The 13,982-nt window shown below is 47.1% G+C and overlaps 1 protein-coding gene across 8 annotated transcripts in view; it reads right to left on the bottom strand.

Annotated features, from left to right (window-relative positions):
* TXNRD2 (thioredoxin reductase 2) overlaps positions 1-13,982 on the bottom strand; it is a 64,090-nt gene that overhangs the window by 47,708 nt on the left and 2,400 nt on the right. For all 8 annotated transcript variants that reach the window (XM_084820517.1, XM_084820520.1, XM_084820519.1 and 5 more), the window contains 7 exons: positions 11,191-11,256; positions 10,069-10,125; positions 7,816-7,960; positions 4,988-5,062; positions 3,928-4,006; positions 1,867-1,929; positions 238-308 (listed from right to left, as the gene is read on the bottom strand). In XM_084820517.1, the coding sequence (XP_084676643.1) occupies positions 238-308; positions 1,867-1,929; positions 3,928-4,006; positions 4,988-5,062; positions 7,816-7,960; positions 10,069-10,125; positions 11,191-11,256 (556 nt within the window). The remainder of the gene's footprint in view (positions 1-237; positions 309-1,866; positions 1,930-3,927; positions 4,007-4,987; positions 5,063-7,815; positions 7,961-10,068; positions 10,126-11,190; positions 11,257-13,982) is intronic.

The raw sequence follows: 13,982 nt of genomic DNA, 5'->3' as shown, positions 1-13,982 counted from the left end.
GGGCCAATCCACGCTGCCTACGAGGCAGCACAGGAGTGGGTGGAGATCGATGCCCGGGAACTGACCTATCCTGTGGCCGTCTAGCCGCTGACTAGCGGCCATAGGATTGCGCCCTAAAAGAAGGAAATGTACTGAGAGAGAGGGAGAGAAAGAAAGAGAACATCCAAAAGAGAGCAAAGCTGCATGTGCAAAATTCAGATGGTGGGATATATTAAAGTCCTAGGGAAAGAAACTTACGTTTTCCCAGGAGATTTTTTCAGCCAGAAGATATCATCACTTGTAATCCCATACTCCCGTGCCCCTGCAATCTAAAGAAAACAAAATGCGACCATTGTCAGTGAACAATTCAGCATCTAAAAGCCATCATGCATGAAGAACTCTATGAGCCAACTATCAGTTCAGTGATTTTCTGCAAAATCAGCAGTATGTTTTTATGATATTTATTAATGGCCTCATAACGAAATCTCTAAGCAGTGTACAATCTATTAAATACAGAACAAGTTTAAAACCATAACCATAATACACGCTAAAAATTGCACACAAGCTTCACTTCTCACGGTGATAATCAGTTAAAGGGGAATAATAAGATGAACACTCCCACAGTTGAAAAACATTTTGCTAGGGCTGAACCATAGGCCCAGTGTAGGGTGGCCAGGTGTCGTCTTTAACAGAGGACTGTCTTTTGTTTGAAGGGTTGTATTTAATTCTGGTTTAAATATAAAGAGCCATAAGAACTGTTGCCAATCAAGAGTTAGCAACTGGACAGCAGACTGAACAGGCTGGAACACATGTCACCTGGACACAGCTGTCCGCACTATGTTGAGATGGACTATATTTCTATTCAAACTATAATTGTTCTAAATTTGCATCTCTACATAGAAATTAACATACGTCAATCTGATGCAAACTTATGTCCTCTTTTTTGGTTATTCATATTCATAGAGGAAGGAGGGCTAGGAGCTGGGAACCAGAGGTTGTTTCAGGCAACTGGAGCTAAGGGGCAAACCAAAACATATCACGTGTACTTTGCTCAGGCCAAGTCTCAGCCCCAACAGGAAACCCTTTCCAGCACTTCCTGCCAAGAGGGGCACAATGGCCAACCTGGGTGGGCAGGGTCAGTCCAGGACCTGAGAATATTGCACTGCCCAGGGTAACGGTTCACTCTGCAGTTCTAGTGGCTGACCACAGAGGCCAGCCACACCCACAACCAAGGTTCTAGCCCTGGTGTCTTCTGACACTGTAGCTCTACCTGTTTCTAATGAAGAATGAATCCTCTGTGCCGCATGGATATACAGAGGGAATACATCTGAACTTACCAATTACGTCCCACGCAGGTGTAATTCTGGCTCTCTGCAAAACTATCACTGGCAAATCCCTCTTGGGGGATATGTGCAAATTTCCCTCTCCCTTCCCTTGTCAGCCTTAACCATGGTTTAGCACAGGGGTGTTGAACCTCTTTCAGCCGTAGGGCCAAATTCCATTTTGGAGAAGTTCTCAGGGGCCGTATTCCAGCGGTGGGCGTGGCCAAAGGCAAACGGGGCAGAGCCCAAAAGCAAAAATACCAGCACATTTTAGCTTCATGCTCTGACTGCCAGTAACTAAGCCTTAGGAGAGGCATTTCAACCTTTTAGAATGGGGGGGAAAACTGCAGAAAAGCTGGCAAACCACCAAATGACCAGTGGTTGGGGAAAGGGGGTGGAGCCAGGGGAAAGGGGGTGACACCATCTGGGGAACCCCGGCGGGCCAGATTTGGCTCCTGGGCCTGAGCACCTGCACCTGCTAAACCTGCATTCCTGGTTTAGCATTACAGCTGCATTGATGCCAACTGTGATTAACACCAAGTCATTTTGAATTAACGCAACTTACATTTTCAGGATATTTAGGCCTCCCACCAGTGGCAAGGACAATGTTTTCTGCTGTGAGAAGAATCTAGGAGTAAAAAGGCAAAGAGATCGGGAGCAGAGATTAAAAGAAAGGGCTCCAGTCAACCCTGTCTGTGTGCAAGCTAATCCACGTCAAAAAAGATGTTTATCTCCAAGAGTAGTATTTTACGGGATTTGCAGAGCTATTAAAAACAGCTATTAAAAACGCATACAGTGGCCACTGTGCCTCCATGTTGATGCAAGGCAGACTTCCTAGACAGTGTCAGCTTGGACACTCAGGAATAATTATCTGCTCTGGGACGCCATTCGTAGCATCCACCAGGGGAGCCCTTCTGTGTTGCTACTGCCACCAAAGTCCAGAGAGTAGGGATGGGGGAGAAATCCTCCATGGACCCCCATGAGGCTGGATTCAAAAGAATCCACACACACACACCCCCGTAACCCGTGGAGGATCAGGAGACTTACCTCCGCCTCTTGGAGGAATCCTCGCCAGCCAAATCTTCCCTGCCAGCTGGCTCTGGAGCGCCAGCGATACGGCTGGGCGGATTGACTGCGGATGCAAATGTCGTCCACTACGCTATTTGTGGCCGTAAAGGTCTTAGTTTAAGCTAAATGCAGCCATAAATGGCTGCATTTAGCTTAAACTAAGACCTTTATGGCTGCAAATGGTGTAGCGGATGCCATTTGTGTCCCTGTTTTTTCACGTGATAGGATACACAAAAAGGTGTGGCATCTTAAAATGCCCTTCCTGGGGCGATAGCCTCACTCTGCCTCACGGTGAGGCCCAGTTGTGGGGTAATCCGTTAAAGAAGGTAAAGGTTTCACTGTTGGGGTGGGGAACTTGTAGTTCTCCATCTGTTGCTGGACTGCAACTCCCAGAATCCCCCAAATTGGCTCGGAATGATGGGAGTTGGAGGGAGACAACATCTGGAGTTTCCCCCACCGCTGCAGTATGGGCCATGACGCAAAGCTCTCCACTGACAGGGCCTGTAGCAAAGAGTGGGAGTGTTCCTGGGGAGGGGACCACAGCCTAATGGGTGGAGCACATGCCTGACCCATCTCCTGTTAAAAAGGGACCAGGTAGAAGGTAATGAGAACACTCTGCTGGAGACCTGGGAGAGTCTGATTATCCCAGTCTCCCCCAATATGGCGCTCTCTAGATGTGTTGGACTACAACTCCCATCATTCCAGACTATTGGGCATCCAGGCTGGGGCTGATGGGAATTGAAGTGCCAAACACCTAGAGGGCACCGGGCTGGCGAATGCTGGATTAGACTGCTGTGGCCCACTGCCTCTCCTCTGTCTACTCCACCCCTTCCTCCTCTGCTGGGCCCCCTCCTCAGGCTTCATGGTCCACATGTGCCTGAAAAGTGAGAATGAACAGAGAGTGTGCATGCGCATGGATGGACGCATTTGAGGGTGTGTGAGAAAAACAGCCAAAGGGGCAGTATCCAACTCCATAATTCCGCAAACTCAGACGGCACTAGCAGAGCTCCGCCAATGGCGTAATTCCGCAAACTCAGACAGCACTAGCAGAGCGCCACCAAATCTTTCTGCGGCACAATGGGTTGCACAACTATGGTGCGCAACCTGTTGCGGAATGGGTTGCGCAAGCGTAAGGTGCAACCCGTTGCACAATGGGTTATGCAAGAGTAAGGCGCAGCGGGTTGAACAACAGGTTGGGCAAGTGCGATACGTAACTGCTTGCGCAAGCGCAATGCACAAGCCGTTGCATAACTGCACTCGCCCAAACGTAGGTTTAGTTGGATTCTCCTCTGGTGCGCAGTTTGGAGCCTGGTTTCTGCTAGCGCAACGTCATTTGCGCTAAGAGAATGACACTTCTGGATACTGCCCGAAGAGTCCAGGATGGCCCCGGTCCTTTCAACTGCCTGCATGTGGCCCATGACAGATAACCACTGAGGGAATGTGGCTATCATGGGGGAAAATATTCCCCACCTCTGAATTAGACAATACCAGACCAAACGGCCATGGTCTGATCTAGTACACGGCCGCTTTTTCTATAACAGACACCCAAGCAGCATACCTCTTTGCCTCCTTTTGTCGACCCATGAACTGTGCGCTCATCCAACAAACTGCCTTTCAAGTTGAAGTACTTCACTTTCCTACGGGAGGAATATAAGAAGAAGGATGATGATCACACCACATGCAGCAGGATCCCGCATCTTCTCAGGAGTGAGTTCCACTGAGTTCAATGCAGCTTACTCCCAAGTAAGCATGTGCAGGACTGCAGCCTTAGTGAATCCGTGCAATCAACTGCAAATGCCTTTAGTGTCACGATATCTAAAGAATTAAGGAGATGACGCGTGGGAGAGAAGCAGCAGACCAACAAGCAACATTCTTCCAAGGGTCCATGCCAACGTTTGAGCTGTAATATTTTTGTGGAGGAGATTAACCTACATGGCCTTGTTCAAAATCTCTGGAGAGGAGAATTTTTGCAATTTCTTGCTCAACATACTAGACATTTTTGTCTACCTGCAGTTTCTATTCACCATTGGAAGGGGGGTGGGGTATGTGTGAGCAGAACAGAAAGGCATTAATTTTAGATAAAAATGCCTGGCACCTGCAGCCTTAACAGGAGGATTACTCCCTCTAATAACAAACTCAGGTGGCTGAGAGCCAACTGAAATGGAGCCAAAATGAAAACAAGACAGAGGTATCAGTATGCTTGTGGGAACCCTGGGGTATAAAGCACAAAAGATCCCCCCCGCACCTCAGGTTGTTTTTAAAAACCCTCCCCTCCAACCCCCCCCCCCCAGCCCAATGAGAACTGAGCATGCTCACTGGCCTCCAGAAGTCACAGAATGTTGAGTGAGTATGAGTTGAAAAGTAAAAATGGAAAAGTGGGGGGGGGGGGGCAGGAGTTGAATGGCCCTTTGGAGCCCGTTACAACTTGGAAGTATTCTAGAGGAAGGCATGACCGACCAGCTGGAATCTTGAACAGGAGCAATCCCACTAGGAGGTGAGGATACGCTGCAACATTTTGTTGCTGGTCCAGCATGGTTTCCTGTTAGAACCCCAAAGGATTTTTTTTTATTAGGGCGAAGTTGTTTGCGGGAGAAAGAAGAAGAAAGAGGCGCATTTACTTGTCCTGCAGCTGCACTCTGTGGCCCCAGTTCAAGGATTTCACGTGGTTCTGAACAGCTTTTGCCATCGTGGACCTGGGAAGAAAGAATAGCCCAAGCACCATCAAGTTAGTTACATAGGGGCCAAAGAGATGCACGGAAAGCTTGCAGCATCTTAAGGCACAATCTGATGCATGTTTAGACAAAAAAAAGTCCTACAGCTCCCAGCATTCCCCACCCAGCATGGCTGGCTGGGGAATGCTGGGAGTTGTAGGATATTTTTCTGTCTAAACATGCATAGGGTTGCACCTTAATGCCACTTATGTTTCAAAAACAAAACAGGCTGAAAAGGGAATGGCTAAATGTGGCCAAGCTACCTCCAGATGGGTTGGACTACAATTCCCCACCATCCCCAGCCAGCACGGTCAGCGGGGATGATGGGATCTGTAGACCAACAAATCTAGACGGCTGGGTATGGCTAGGCTAATGAGAGAAGAGGCAAATTTCTCAAACAAGGGCCTCTTTCAACCCCACCCCCACCCCCTGGCCCATCTTTTACATGCAGAAGAAAGTATGCAGGAACCCCCTTAGGTGCAAAGCTCCTGTGTGGCCAGCTCAGGATCGGTCCTGAGGCAGCAGATGTGGCAAATCCATCTCGACGGTCAAAAGTCAGGCGGAGGGCAGAAGCACAGGCAAAGAGCTTGCTACGGCAGCAGTTACTCATGGGATCTCGAGAGGCAACTTCCAGTGCGCTAGTTTTATTTTTAAAAACAACTGACCTCAGCTTGGTTTTTTTAAAAAAATAAATATAATTGGGTTGGAAACTATCCAGAAGGGCAGCTTGACCCATGTGCTGGACTGCTTGGCGAACATGCTAAGTGGGCTGGGAAGGAGTTTAAAGAAAGCTCTGAAATGTTGGCCTATCCTTCTCCATACAGAAAAAGACAAAACGTGTCTCCTCATGTGGGCAAGATAAGGGATATTAAAAAGACATGGAAGTGGGGATGGCAGTAACCTGGAGGAATGTAGACAAAAGGGTGTCTTGAACCCTGTCCAGGGTAGGAGTACATATCAGTTTGTCACATGTTTTTGTCCATGGAACTCAGCCTACCCCAACCCAATGCCCTCCAGGAGTAAGAACATAAGAGCCCTGCTAGTCAGACCAAGGTCCATCTAGTCCACCATTCTGTTCACACAGTGGCCAACCAGATGCTCACAGGAAGCCCGCAAGCACGACATGAGCGCAGCAGCACCCTCCCGCCCATGGTCCCCAGCAACTGGTGCACAGAGGCTCACTGCCTCTGATACCGGTCGTAGCACAGAAGCATCAGGACTAGTAGCCATTGATAGCCTTCTCCTCAAGGAATCTGTCCAATCCCCTTTCAAAGCCATCCAAAGTGGTGGCCATCACTACGTCTTGTGGAAGCGAATCCCATAGTTTAACTCTGCGCTGTGTGAAGGAGTCCTTCCTTTTCTCTGTCCCGAATCTCCCACTAATCAGCTTCATGGGAAGACCCCAAGTTCTAGTATTATGAGAGAGGGAGAAAAATGTTTCCCCATCCACTTCCTCCACACCAGGCACAGTTTTGTTCACCTCTGCCATGTCTCCCCTCATTCGCCTCTTTTCCAAGCTAAACAATCCCAGCTGTTGTAACCTTTCCTCATAGGGGAGATGCTCCAGCCCCTTGATCATTTTAGCTCAGTCATTCATTGCATTTCTATACCTCTCAATAGCAAAAGCTCTCTGGGCAGTTCGGAACATGATACATGTACAATAAAACTTTTAACATACAAAAATTTAAAATTGTTAACAATGAAGGTAGCAGAACCCAATAAAAAATTAAGATGAAAAAGCCCCAGTGGGTTAAGCAACTGTCACCAGGAAAACCAGTACATTGTTGAGAGGTGGCTGGGGGCGGGGGGGAGGGGGGAGAATGGAACGTAAAAATGAAAGAATTGGTGCACACTGAAACTGAGCAATTCACTGCAGAAAATCAGAGAACAACACTTATTCTACCCAGGTGTGTTCCCCAGTTGCCCTTTTCTGCACTTTTTCTAACTCTACACTATCCTTTTTTAGGTGCGGTGACCAGAACTGTATTTGAAGTGTGGTCACACCATCGATTTGTATAATGGCAGGGGAGTTTTATTCTCAGTTCCTTTCCTAATTACGCCTGACATGGAGTTTGCCTTTTTTACAGCAGCCGCACACTGGGCTGGCATCTTCATTGAACTGTCCACCGCAACCTCAAGATCTCTTTCCTGGTCGGTCACTGCTAGCTTAGATTCCATGAGGCTGTACTTTAAGTTATTTTCAACTCCTGCCAAGATTGTCCTCCTTTGTTGGACCACAACTCCCAGCATTCCCCAGCCAGCAGGATGGATCCTTTGGATCATTCCCTGCAGTTTATGTCAAGGAGTGCCACCAGCAACACCAGATAGGCCGCTCAACAAGATCAGCCTCCGATGGCCTTCTCTCTGTCCCATCAGCCAGGACAGCTAGGCTGGTGAGGACGAGGGAGAGGGTCTTCTCTGTGGTGCCCCCGCTCTGTGGAACTCCCTCCCTAGGGAACTCTGCCTTGCCCCCTCTTTAATGACCTTCCGCCATGCATTAAAAACGTGGTTGTTCAGTCAAGCATTTGGGGTGGGTTAGGGTAATTTTAGAAATGTGATGTTTTTAATGTTGAATTTTATTGTTTTGAACTGTTTTTATTGTTGTACATCGCCCAGAGTGGCTGGGTGACCAGCCAGATGGGCGATTAATGAATTTAATAAATAAATAAATAAAAATACTTCTTCCAAATGAAATACATATCGAATGCACTACACAGATAAGACATTTATTTTACCAGTCATGATTTGTGGGATGGGATATATTCCAGCCATAACGCCGGGCATCTTTGAGGGAACTTCCAAGAAGAGCGGCTTGGTGCATAAGCTTTTTTGGGATGCAGCCAACGTTCACACAAGTACCGCCAAGCCCCCACTTGGTACCTATAGGAAAAGGAGAAAGGGATCATTCATTTGTCCCTTTGTTGATGCAGCCTGGACTTAAATACTCTAAAATACACAATAAAATCTCCACCACTATTCTACCTGCAGATGGAGAGGCCACAACATGAAACTAAGGATGTGCAAACCCACCCCCGTCTGGGTTCTCCGGGCACCTGCCCAGCCCCTGTCCCTGCTCACCGGCCCCTGGACCACGCTTGAGCCCTTCCTGCACTCACAAGTGGCCCGCACTCACCCTGGCAGCCTCGTCAAGCTCTGCAGTCCCCATTTCTTAAAAATAAAATGGCACTTGTAAAATTCGCATTTTTACGAATGCGCATATTTGCATATGCAGAAATGTGCATTTTTGCAAATGCGCATATTTGAAATCACCATTTTATTTTTCAAAAAATGGCGACCGTGGAGCTTGATGAGGCTGCCGGGGTGAGTGCAGGCCGCTCGCGAGTGCGGAAGGGGCTCAAGCGTGGTCTGGGGGCCAGCGAGCGGGGATAGGGGCTGGGCAGGTGCCCAGAGAACCCAGACAGGGGTGGGCTCGCACATCCCTAGGTTGAGGGTGTGGGTAGGGAGGGTTCTGCCAGATTCCCAGATGGAATTGGGAATCTGCACCATCCCTACATGAAACATTGTCTATATCTGATGATGCTCAAACAATAAACTTTGGGGTTTATCCCAAACTGCAATAAGGGACTCACTTCAATTTTTATTATGTTTTTACACCCTATATTTATATACTCTCATCTTTCTCCATCTCCCTTTAGGACAGCTATGTTGACCCTCTGGCAGCCTGAGGGCCAAATTCCATGTCAAAGAAGCTGTCCGGGCTGCATTCCAAGAGAGGCAAGGCCAAATACCAAAAATATCAGCTTATATTAGCATGAAGCCCTTCCTGCCAGTAACTAAGCCTTAGGAGAGGCATTTCAACCTTTTAGAATGGGAATAAAACTATAGAAAACCTGAAAAACACCAAATGATCAGTGGTTGGGGGGAAAGGTGCATGTCCATCTGGGAACCCTGGAGTGCCATGTTGTCCCCAGGACCTGAGGTTCAACACCCCTGCTCTAATTTAATCTATAAACCAATAAGCATGATACTTCACATTTAAGAACAAAAGAATGTAAGAAGAGCCCTGCTGGATCAGACCAAAGCCCATCTAGTCCAGTATTCTGTTCACACAGTGGCCAACCAGCTGCCCATGGGAAACCCACAAGCAGGGCATGAGCGCAACAGCACCCTCCCACCCATGTTCCCTGGCAACTGGTGTACATAGGCATGGTGCCTCTGATACTGGAGGTAGCATAGAGCCATCAGGACTAGGAGACATTGATGGCCTTCTCCTCCAGGAATTTGTCTAACTCCCTTTTAAAGCCATCCAAATTGGTGGCCATCACCACATCTTGTGGTAGCGAATTCCATAGTTTAACTCTGCGCTGTGTGAAGAGGTCCTTCCTTTCATCTGTCCTGAATCTCCCACCAACCAGCTTCATGGGATGACCCCATTGGGTTCTAGTACTATGAGAGAGGGAGAAAAATGTCTCTTTCTCCACACCACGCATAATTTTATACACCTCTATCATGTCCCCCTTTACTGACCTTTTGTCTAAGCTAAACAATCCCAGCTGCTGTAACCTTTCCTCATAGGGGAATTTTAGGACCAAAACTTCCATTTCCCCACTCAAATTTGCTCCTAATGGCTTTTACACCTGTGAGGTTTCAAAACCATGTCAGCAAGAATCTCCCATGGAAGTTGCCATACGATAAATAAATAAATCCCATGGAAATAAAATGCCTGTAGTATACATTTTTGGAAATTGTATCACTTGTTTACTTGCTTTTCTGAAGTTTAAAATATTTCTGCTTACATTAAATATGTCTAGGCAAATTACCCAAATATGCCTATCTACCAACCTACCAAAAGAGACATATTAGAAACACACACACACACACCACAATTCTGGGAAATGTGACCCTTCCATTTCATCAACCATGCACAACAGAAGAACAGGCAAGATGTCAAACCTGACATCCTTGAATACAAAAGTCACAGGAGGACCTTGTTTGCAGTTGCAAAGTAAACTTGGATTGTTTCGTACCTTTTGGAGTAGGATCCACATAATCTAACACAGCCACTTTCTTTCCAAATTGGGAAGCTTAAAAAAAATAAAAGGAGATCAGTGATTTATTTAAAGGAAAGAGCAAAGTATCATGGTAATGCTGCAAGGGTTGACCCAAAAGGGTTTTTGTTGCCTTAGGTGTTTTAGCGGCTACACGGCCATAGGATATCTTATTCTCTGGGAACTGACCTCCCCTCACTTCTGTGCTGCCCTGGAGGCAGCGCGGAACAGCCCTGTCCTCACTCGCAAAAGGAGCGCAGAGCAGCCGAAAAGAGGCATGGCTGGGGGGCCTTCCAGGGCGGGGAGGACGGAACTGCCTGTACGACACATCATATGTGCTGTATAGCAGCCTCCTTCCCCGCTTAGTCCTCCCGTGGCTAGACAGCTGCAATCGGCTATCTGGCATAAAAAGCAGGGCAGGAGAAGCACGGAGGGAACGATCCCCTCCGTGCTTCTCCTGCCCTGCTTTGGATAGGCAGTCGCCTCCGAGTTCGGAGGCGGCTGCCTATCTGGATAGGATTGCACCCTTAAATTCTTCTCTTCCCCCTGTATCTTATTGCAATCACAGCATCTTAAATAACCAAGACCTGGTCAGGATGCTATTTTTTGTTCTCCATGCCATGGCTTTTTAGGATTTTAGTATGTTGCAATCCTATACTGGCTTACCTGGGTGTAAGCCCCATTGAATTCCATGGGACTTACCTTTGAGTACACATGCATAGGATTGCACACTGTAAGGGCACAATCCTATGCATGTTTAGACAGAAGAAAGCTCTACCATCTATGCTGGCTGGGGAATGCTGGGAGTTGTAGGACTTTCTTCTGTCTAAACATGCATAGGATTGCGCCCTAAATGTATTAGTGCTGCACTCTGTTCTTAAGATTCTCTCCAGGCCTTAATTTTGCTCCTGGTGAAGTTTTAAATTTTTCAAATCGTTTTACATTTTTCAAATTGTTTTAAACTTTTCATTGTAAGTCGCCTAGGGGGTCCTAACTGGGCTGAAAGATGACTCCCAAATGTATTAATAAATAAAAAAGGATAAATTATGAGATTAGATTGCCCCACATTGTTCCCCAATGCATCGAATGATAGGTACAAACCTTCCTTTGCGCAAGCAAGACCACCAGATCCACCTCCAACGACTAAAAGATCATACTCGCTCTTCCCTACAAGACAGAAAGAAAAGATCGTCATTAAAAACAACAACAAGATGGAGCGAGAGATGGCAAAGTATCCAAAGAGGCAGCATTACTTTTGCTTGTTTTATTAAAAAATAATTCACTCGGGGGTTAACTGCACATTACCCTATAATGGCATAACATGCTTTTTAAAAAGAAACTTACTCCAGAGAGAGGGAGACCTAAATAAATGACAAGGGAAGGAAGGGGTGCCTAACCCTTTACCACCATTTCCAAGCTCTATATGCCTCCCCAATATTTTCCATTGCTGCTCTGCCTGCCCAGAAACATTAAAACGTGTGTTTGTGTGGCCATGTTTTGAATCGGGCAGTGTGTGGGAGGGGAGATTTGGACTGGAGAAATGGGTGGGAAAGAGTCATGCATCTTCTCTCTCCCCCGCCATTTCTCCATTCTACATATCTCAGGGGTGGGGTGGGGGTGCCTTTATTTTATTTTTTTTAAGCATTGATTACATTAAAAAGGAATTTGCCTCTGTGAAATCACTGATTTGGGGGGGTTGTAGAAACACCATTTTGCGCACCAGCCTCATCTTTACTTCGCTTTCACCATTGCAAGCTGCTTGTTCACCTGCCTCTCGCTCTGGCCCAGACATTGGAGGAGGTGAGAAGGAGCAGCAGGAGATACCGTCACCCACTTGCTCCATGGCAATCTGCCTCCAAAAAAACAAGCAGTAGCAATGATGAGAAAGAGGATGAGCAGCAAGAGCAACTGGTGACAATGGCGGTGAAGAGGGAGATTCACCAAGGGAATGAGCCCATTGCAGGTGTCTTGCCCAAGGGTTCCAAAAACCTGGAACCAGCACTGCAAAGAACTTTATTTATGTATTTCATTTCTATACCACCCAATAGCCGAAGCTCCCTGGGCGGTTCACAGAAATTAAAACCACAGAGTGCAGCATAAAACAATATAAAATATGAAAGCTTAAAACCACAATATAACGGAACAACCAGAATAAAACCTAGCAGCAATTGAGAGATTTAAAATACCTAAACAATTAAGAAGCTAAAATGCTATAATACTGGGAGAATAAAAAGGTCTTCACCTAGCACCAGAACAAGGTAGGGGCCAGGCGAACCTCTCTAGGGAGCTCATTCCACAGCCGGGGGGCCACAGCAGAAAAGGCCCTCTTCCTGGTAGCCACCCACCTTACTTCCTTTGGCCAGAGGCTCACGGAGAGGGACTGCTGAGGGTGATCTTAGGGTCTGGGCAGGCACATATGGGAGGAGGTGATCCTTCAGATAGCTGGGCCCCAAGCCATTTAGGGCAATGTGTGATAAAGACTGGGAGACACCTTGAGTAGTACTCCTTGATATGAGCATGGTTTGTGGTGGGGGGGCTTTCGAGGGTGTCCCTGTTTTCATGTGTGAAATGGAGGATGCTAGGAAGTGTATCACAGACTCCCTCCCTGCTTTTGGGCTTCTAAACAGCAGCTTGAAGAGAGAGGCACAGGGAGAGAGGGAGAGGTCACAGAGATATTTATCTGTAACAAGCCAGTCACGCTTTGCAGGTCTGTTGCAACAGCAGAAAATATTACGTCAGCATTTACCATCTACCTTGGGCAAAAGCGCAAAGCAAGGACATCAAACAATCCAAGCCCAAAGAATGGTAAGCTATTGACAATGGTGAGGAGAAGGAGAACTCCCCGAGGAAAGTGGCATGTCTTGCCCAGGGGCCCACAAACACGTGCAGCCAGCACCGCTGTGCTCAAAATGTGCTCACAGGCACCGTGTGCTTTAATTGAAAGTGTGCATCTTTCGCACCTTGGATATTTCGGAGGGCAACATGTTGGCTGCGGGCCATATGCACCCCTGGCAGGCCCCCCAGCGTGGCCCCCACCACACCCCCAAAATTCACCCCCCCAATTAAAAAAAGGCAAATGAAATGACATCCAGAGCTGCTATGAAGCACTGAAAGGATCAAAATGATCTTACAAATGAGCTACTTTTGACCCTTTTAGCGCCCCATAGTAGCTACGGATGCCATTATAGAGCTTCGGCTATTGGGCGGTATAGAAATGAAATAAATAAAATAAATTATCTTTCAATTTTATTTACCCTCTTTTTTTCAGCATCTGCAGGGAGGTACAGCCTGGAAGGGGGGGGCATGTCCAGTGGGCAAATATGGCCCCTAGAGTTGCCCATCCCTATAGTAAAGAAACACAAAGTAGATCCAAGAAACCTAAAGCCTGTCCAGCCCTGAGTTATTTCAAAGGTCCACAAGCCTCTTATGAAAGAAGCAGCATCAAAAAATATCCTAAACATCTGTCTGTTTATTGATACCCTGCCTTTGCCATGTTCTGGTGACTCAACATTGAGCCCAACTGTCTTCTGGCACAATTTGTTTTACAGCCTGCACTTTACAGCCATAAAGGGGCTGTGGGAGGTTGCAGGGATGGGGTGGGTGGGCAGAATGCTTCACTCCTGTGGTTTTAATGAACCATTCAGTCATGTAAGCAAACACCTGCAAGCCTAAAATGGTACAGCCCAGATTCAACTCTATCACCTCAGTGAGAACTAGTCCATCCCCACCCACATAAAGAGTAGGCTTGTAACAAACTATCTGCCTAGTCAGCTGGAGTGAGTAAAAATAAGCTCCAGGTGATCAAGCAAGGAAGCTGATCAAAATTGGTTTCTTTTCAACAACAAAGGAGGTTTGTGTGAGCGAGCAAGTCGTGGCAGCGAGTTTATTTACAA

This window comes from Heloderma suspectum, chromosome 13 (genome assembly GCF_057233095.1).
Source record: "Heloderma suspectum isolate Gila_16-S chromosome 13, 16-S_ref, whole genome shotgun sequence".
NCBI lineage: Eukaryota > Metazoa > Chordata > Lepidosauria > Squamata > Helodermatidae > Heloderma > Heloderma suspectum.
The sequence above is the reverse complement of the archived record's forward strand: the minus strand, read 5'-3'. Positions and strand labels throughout refer to the sequence as shown.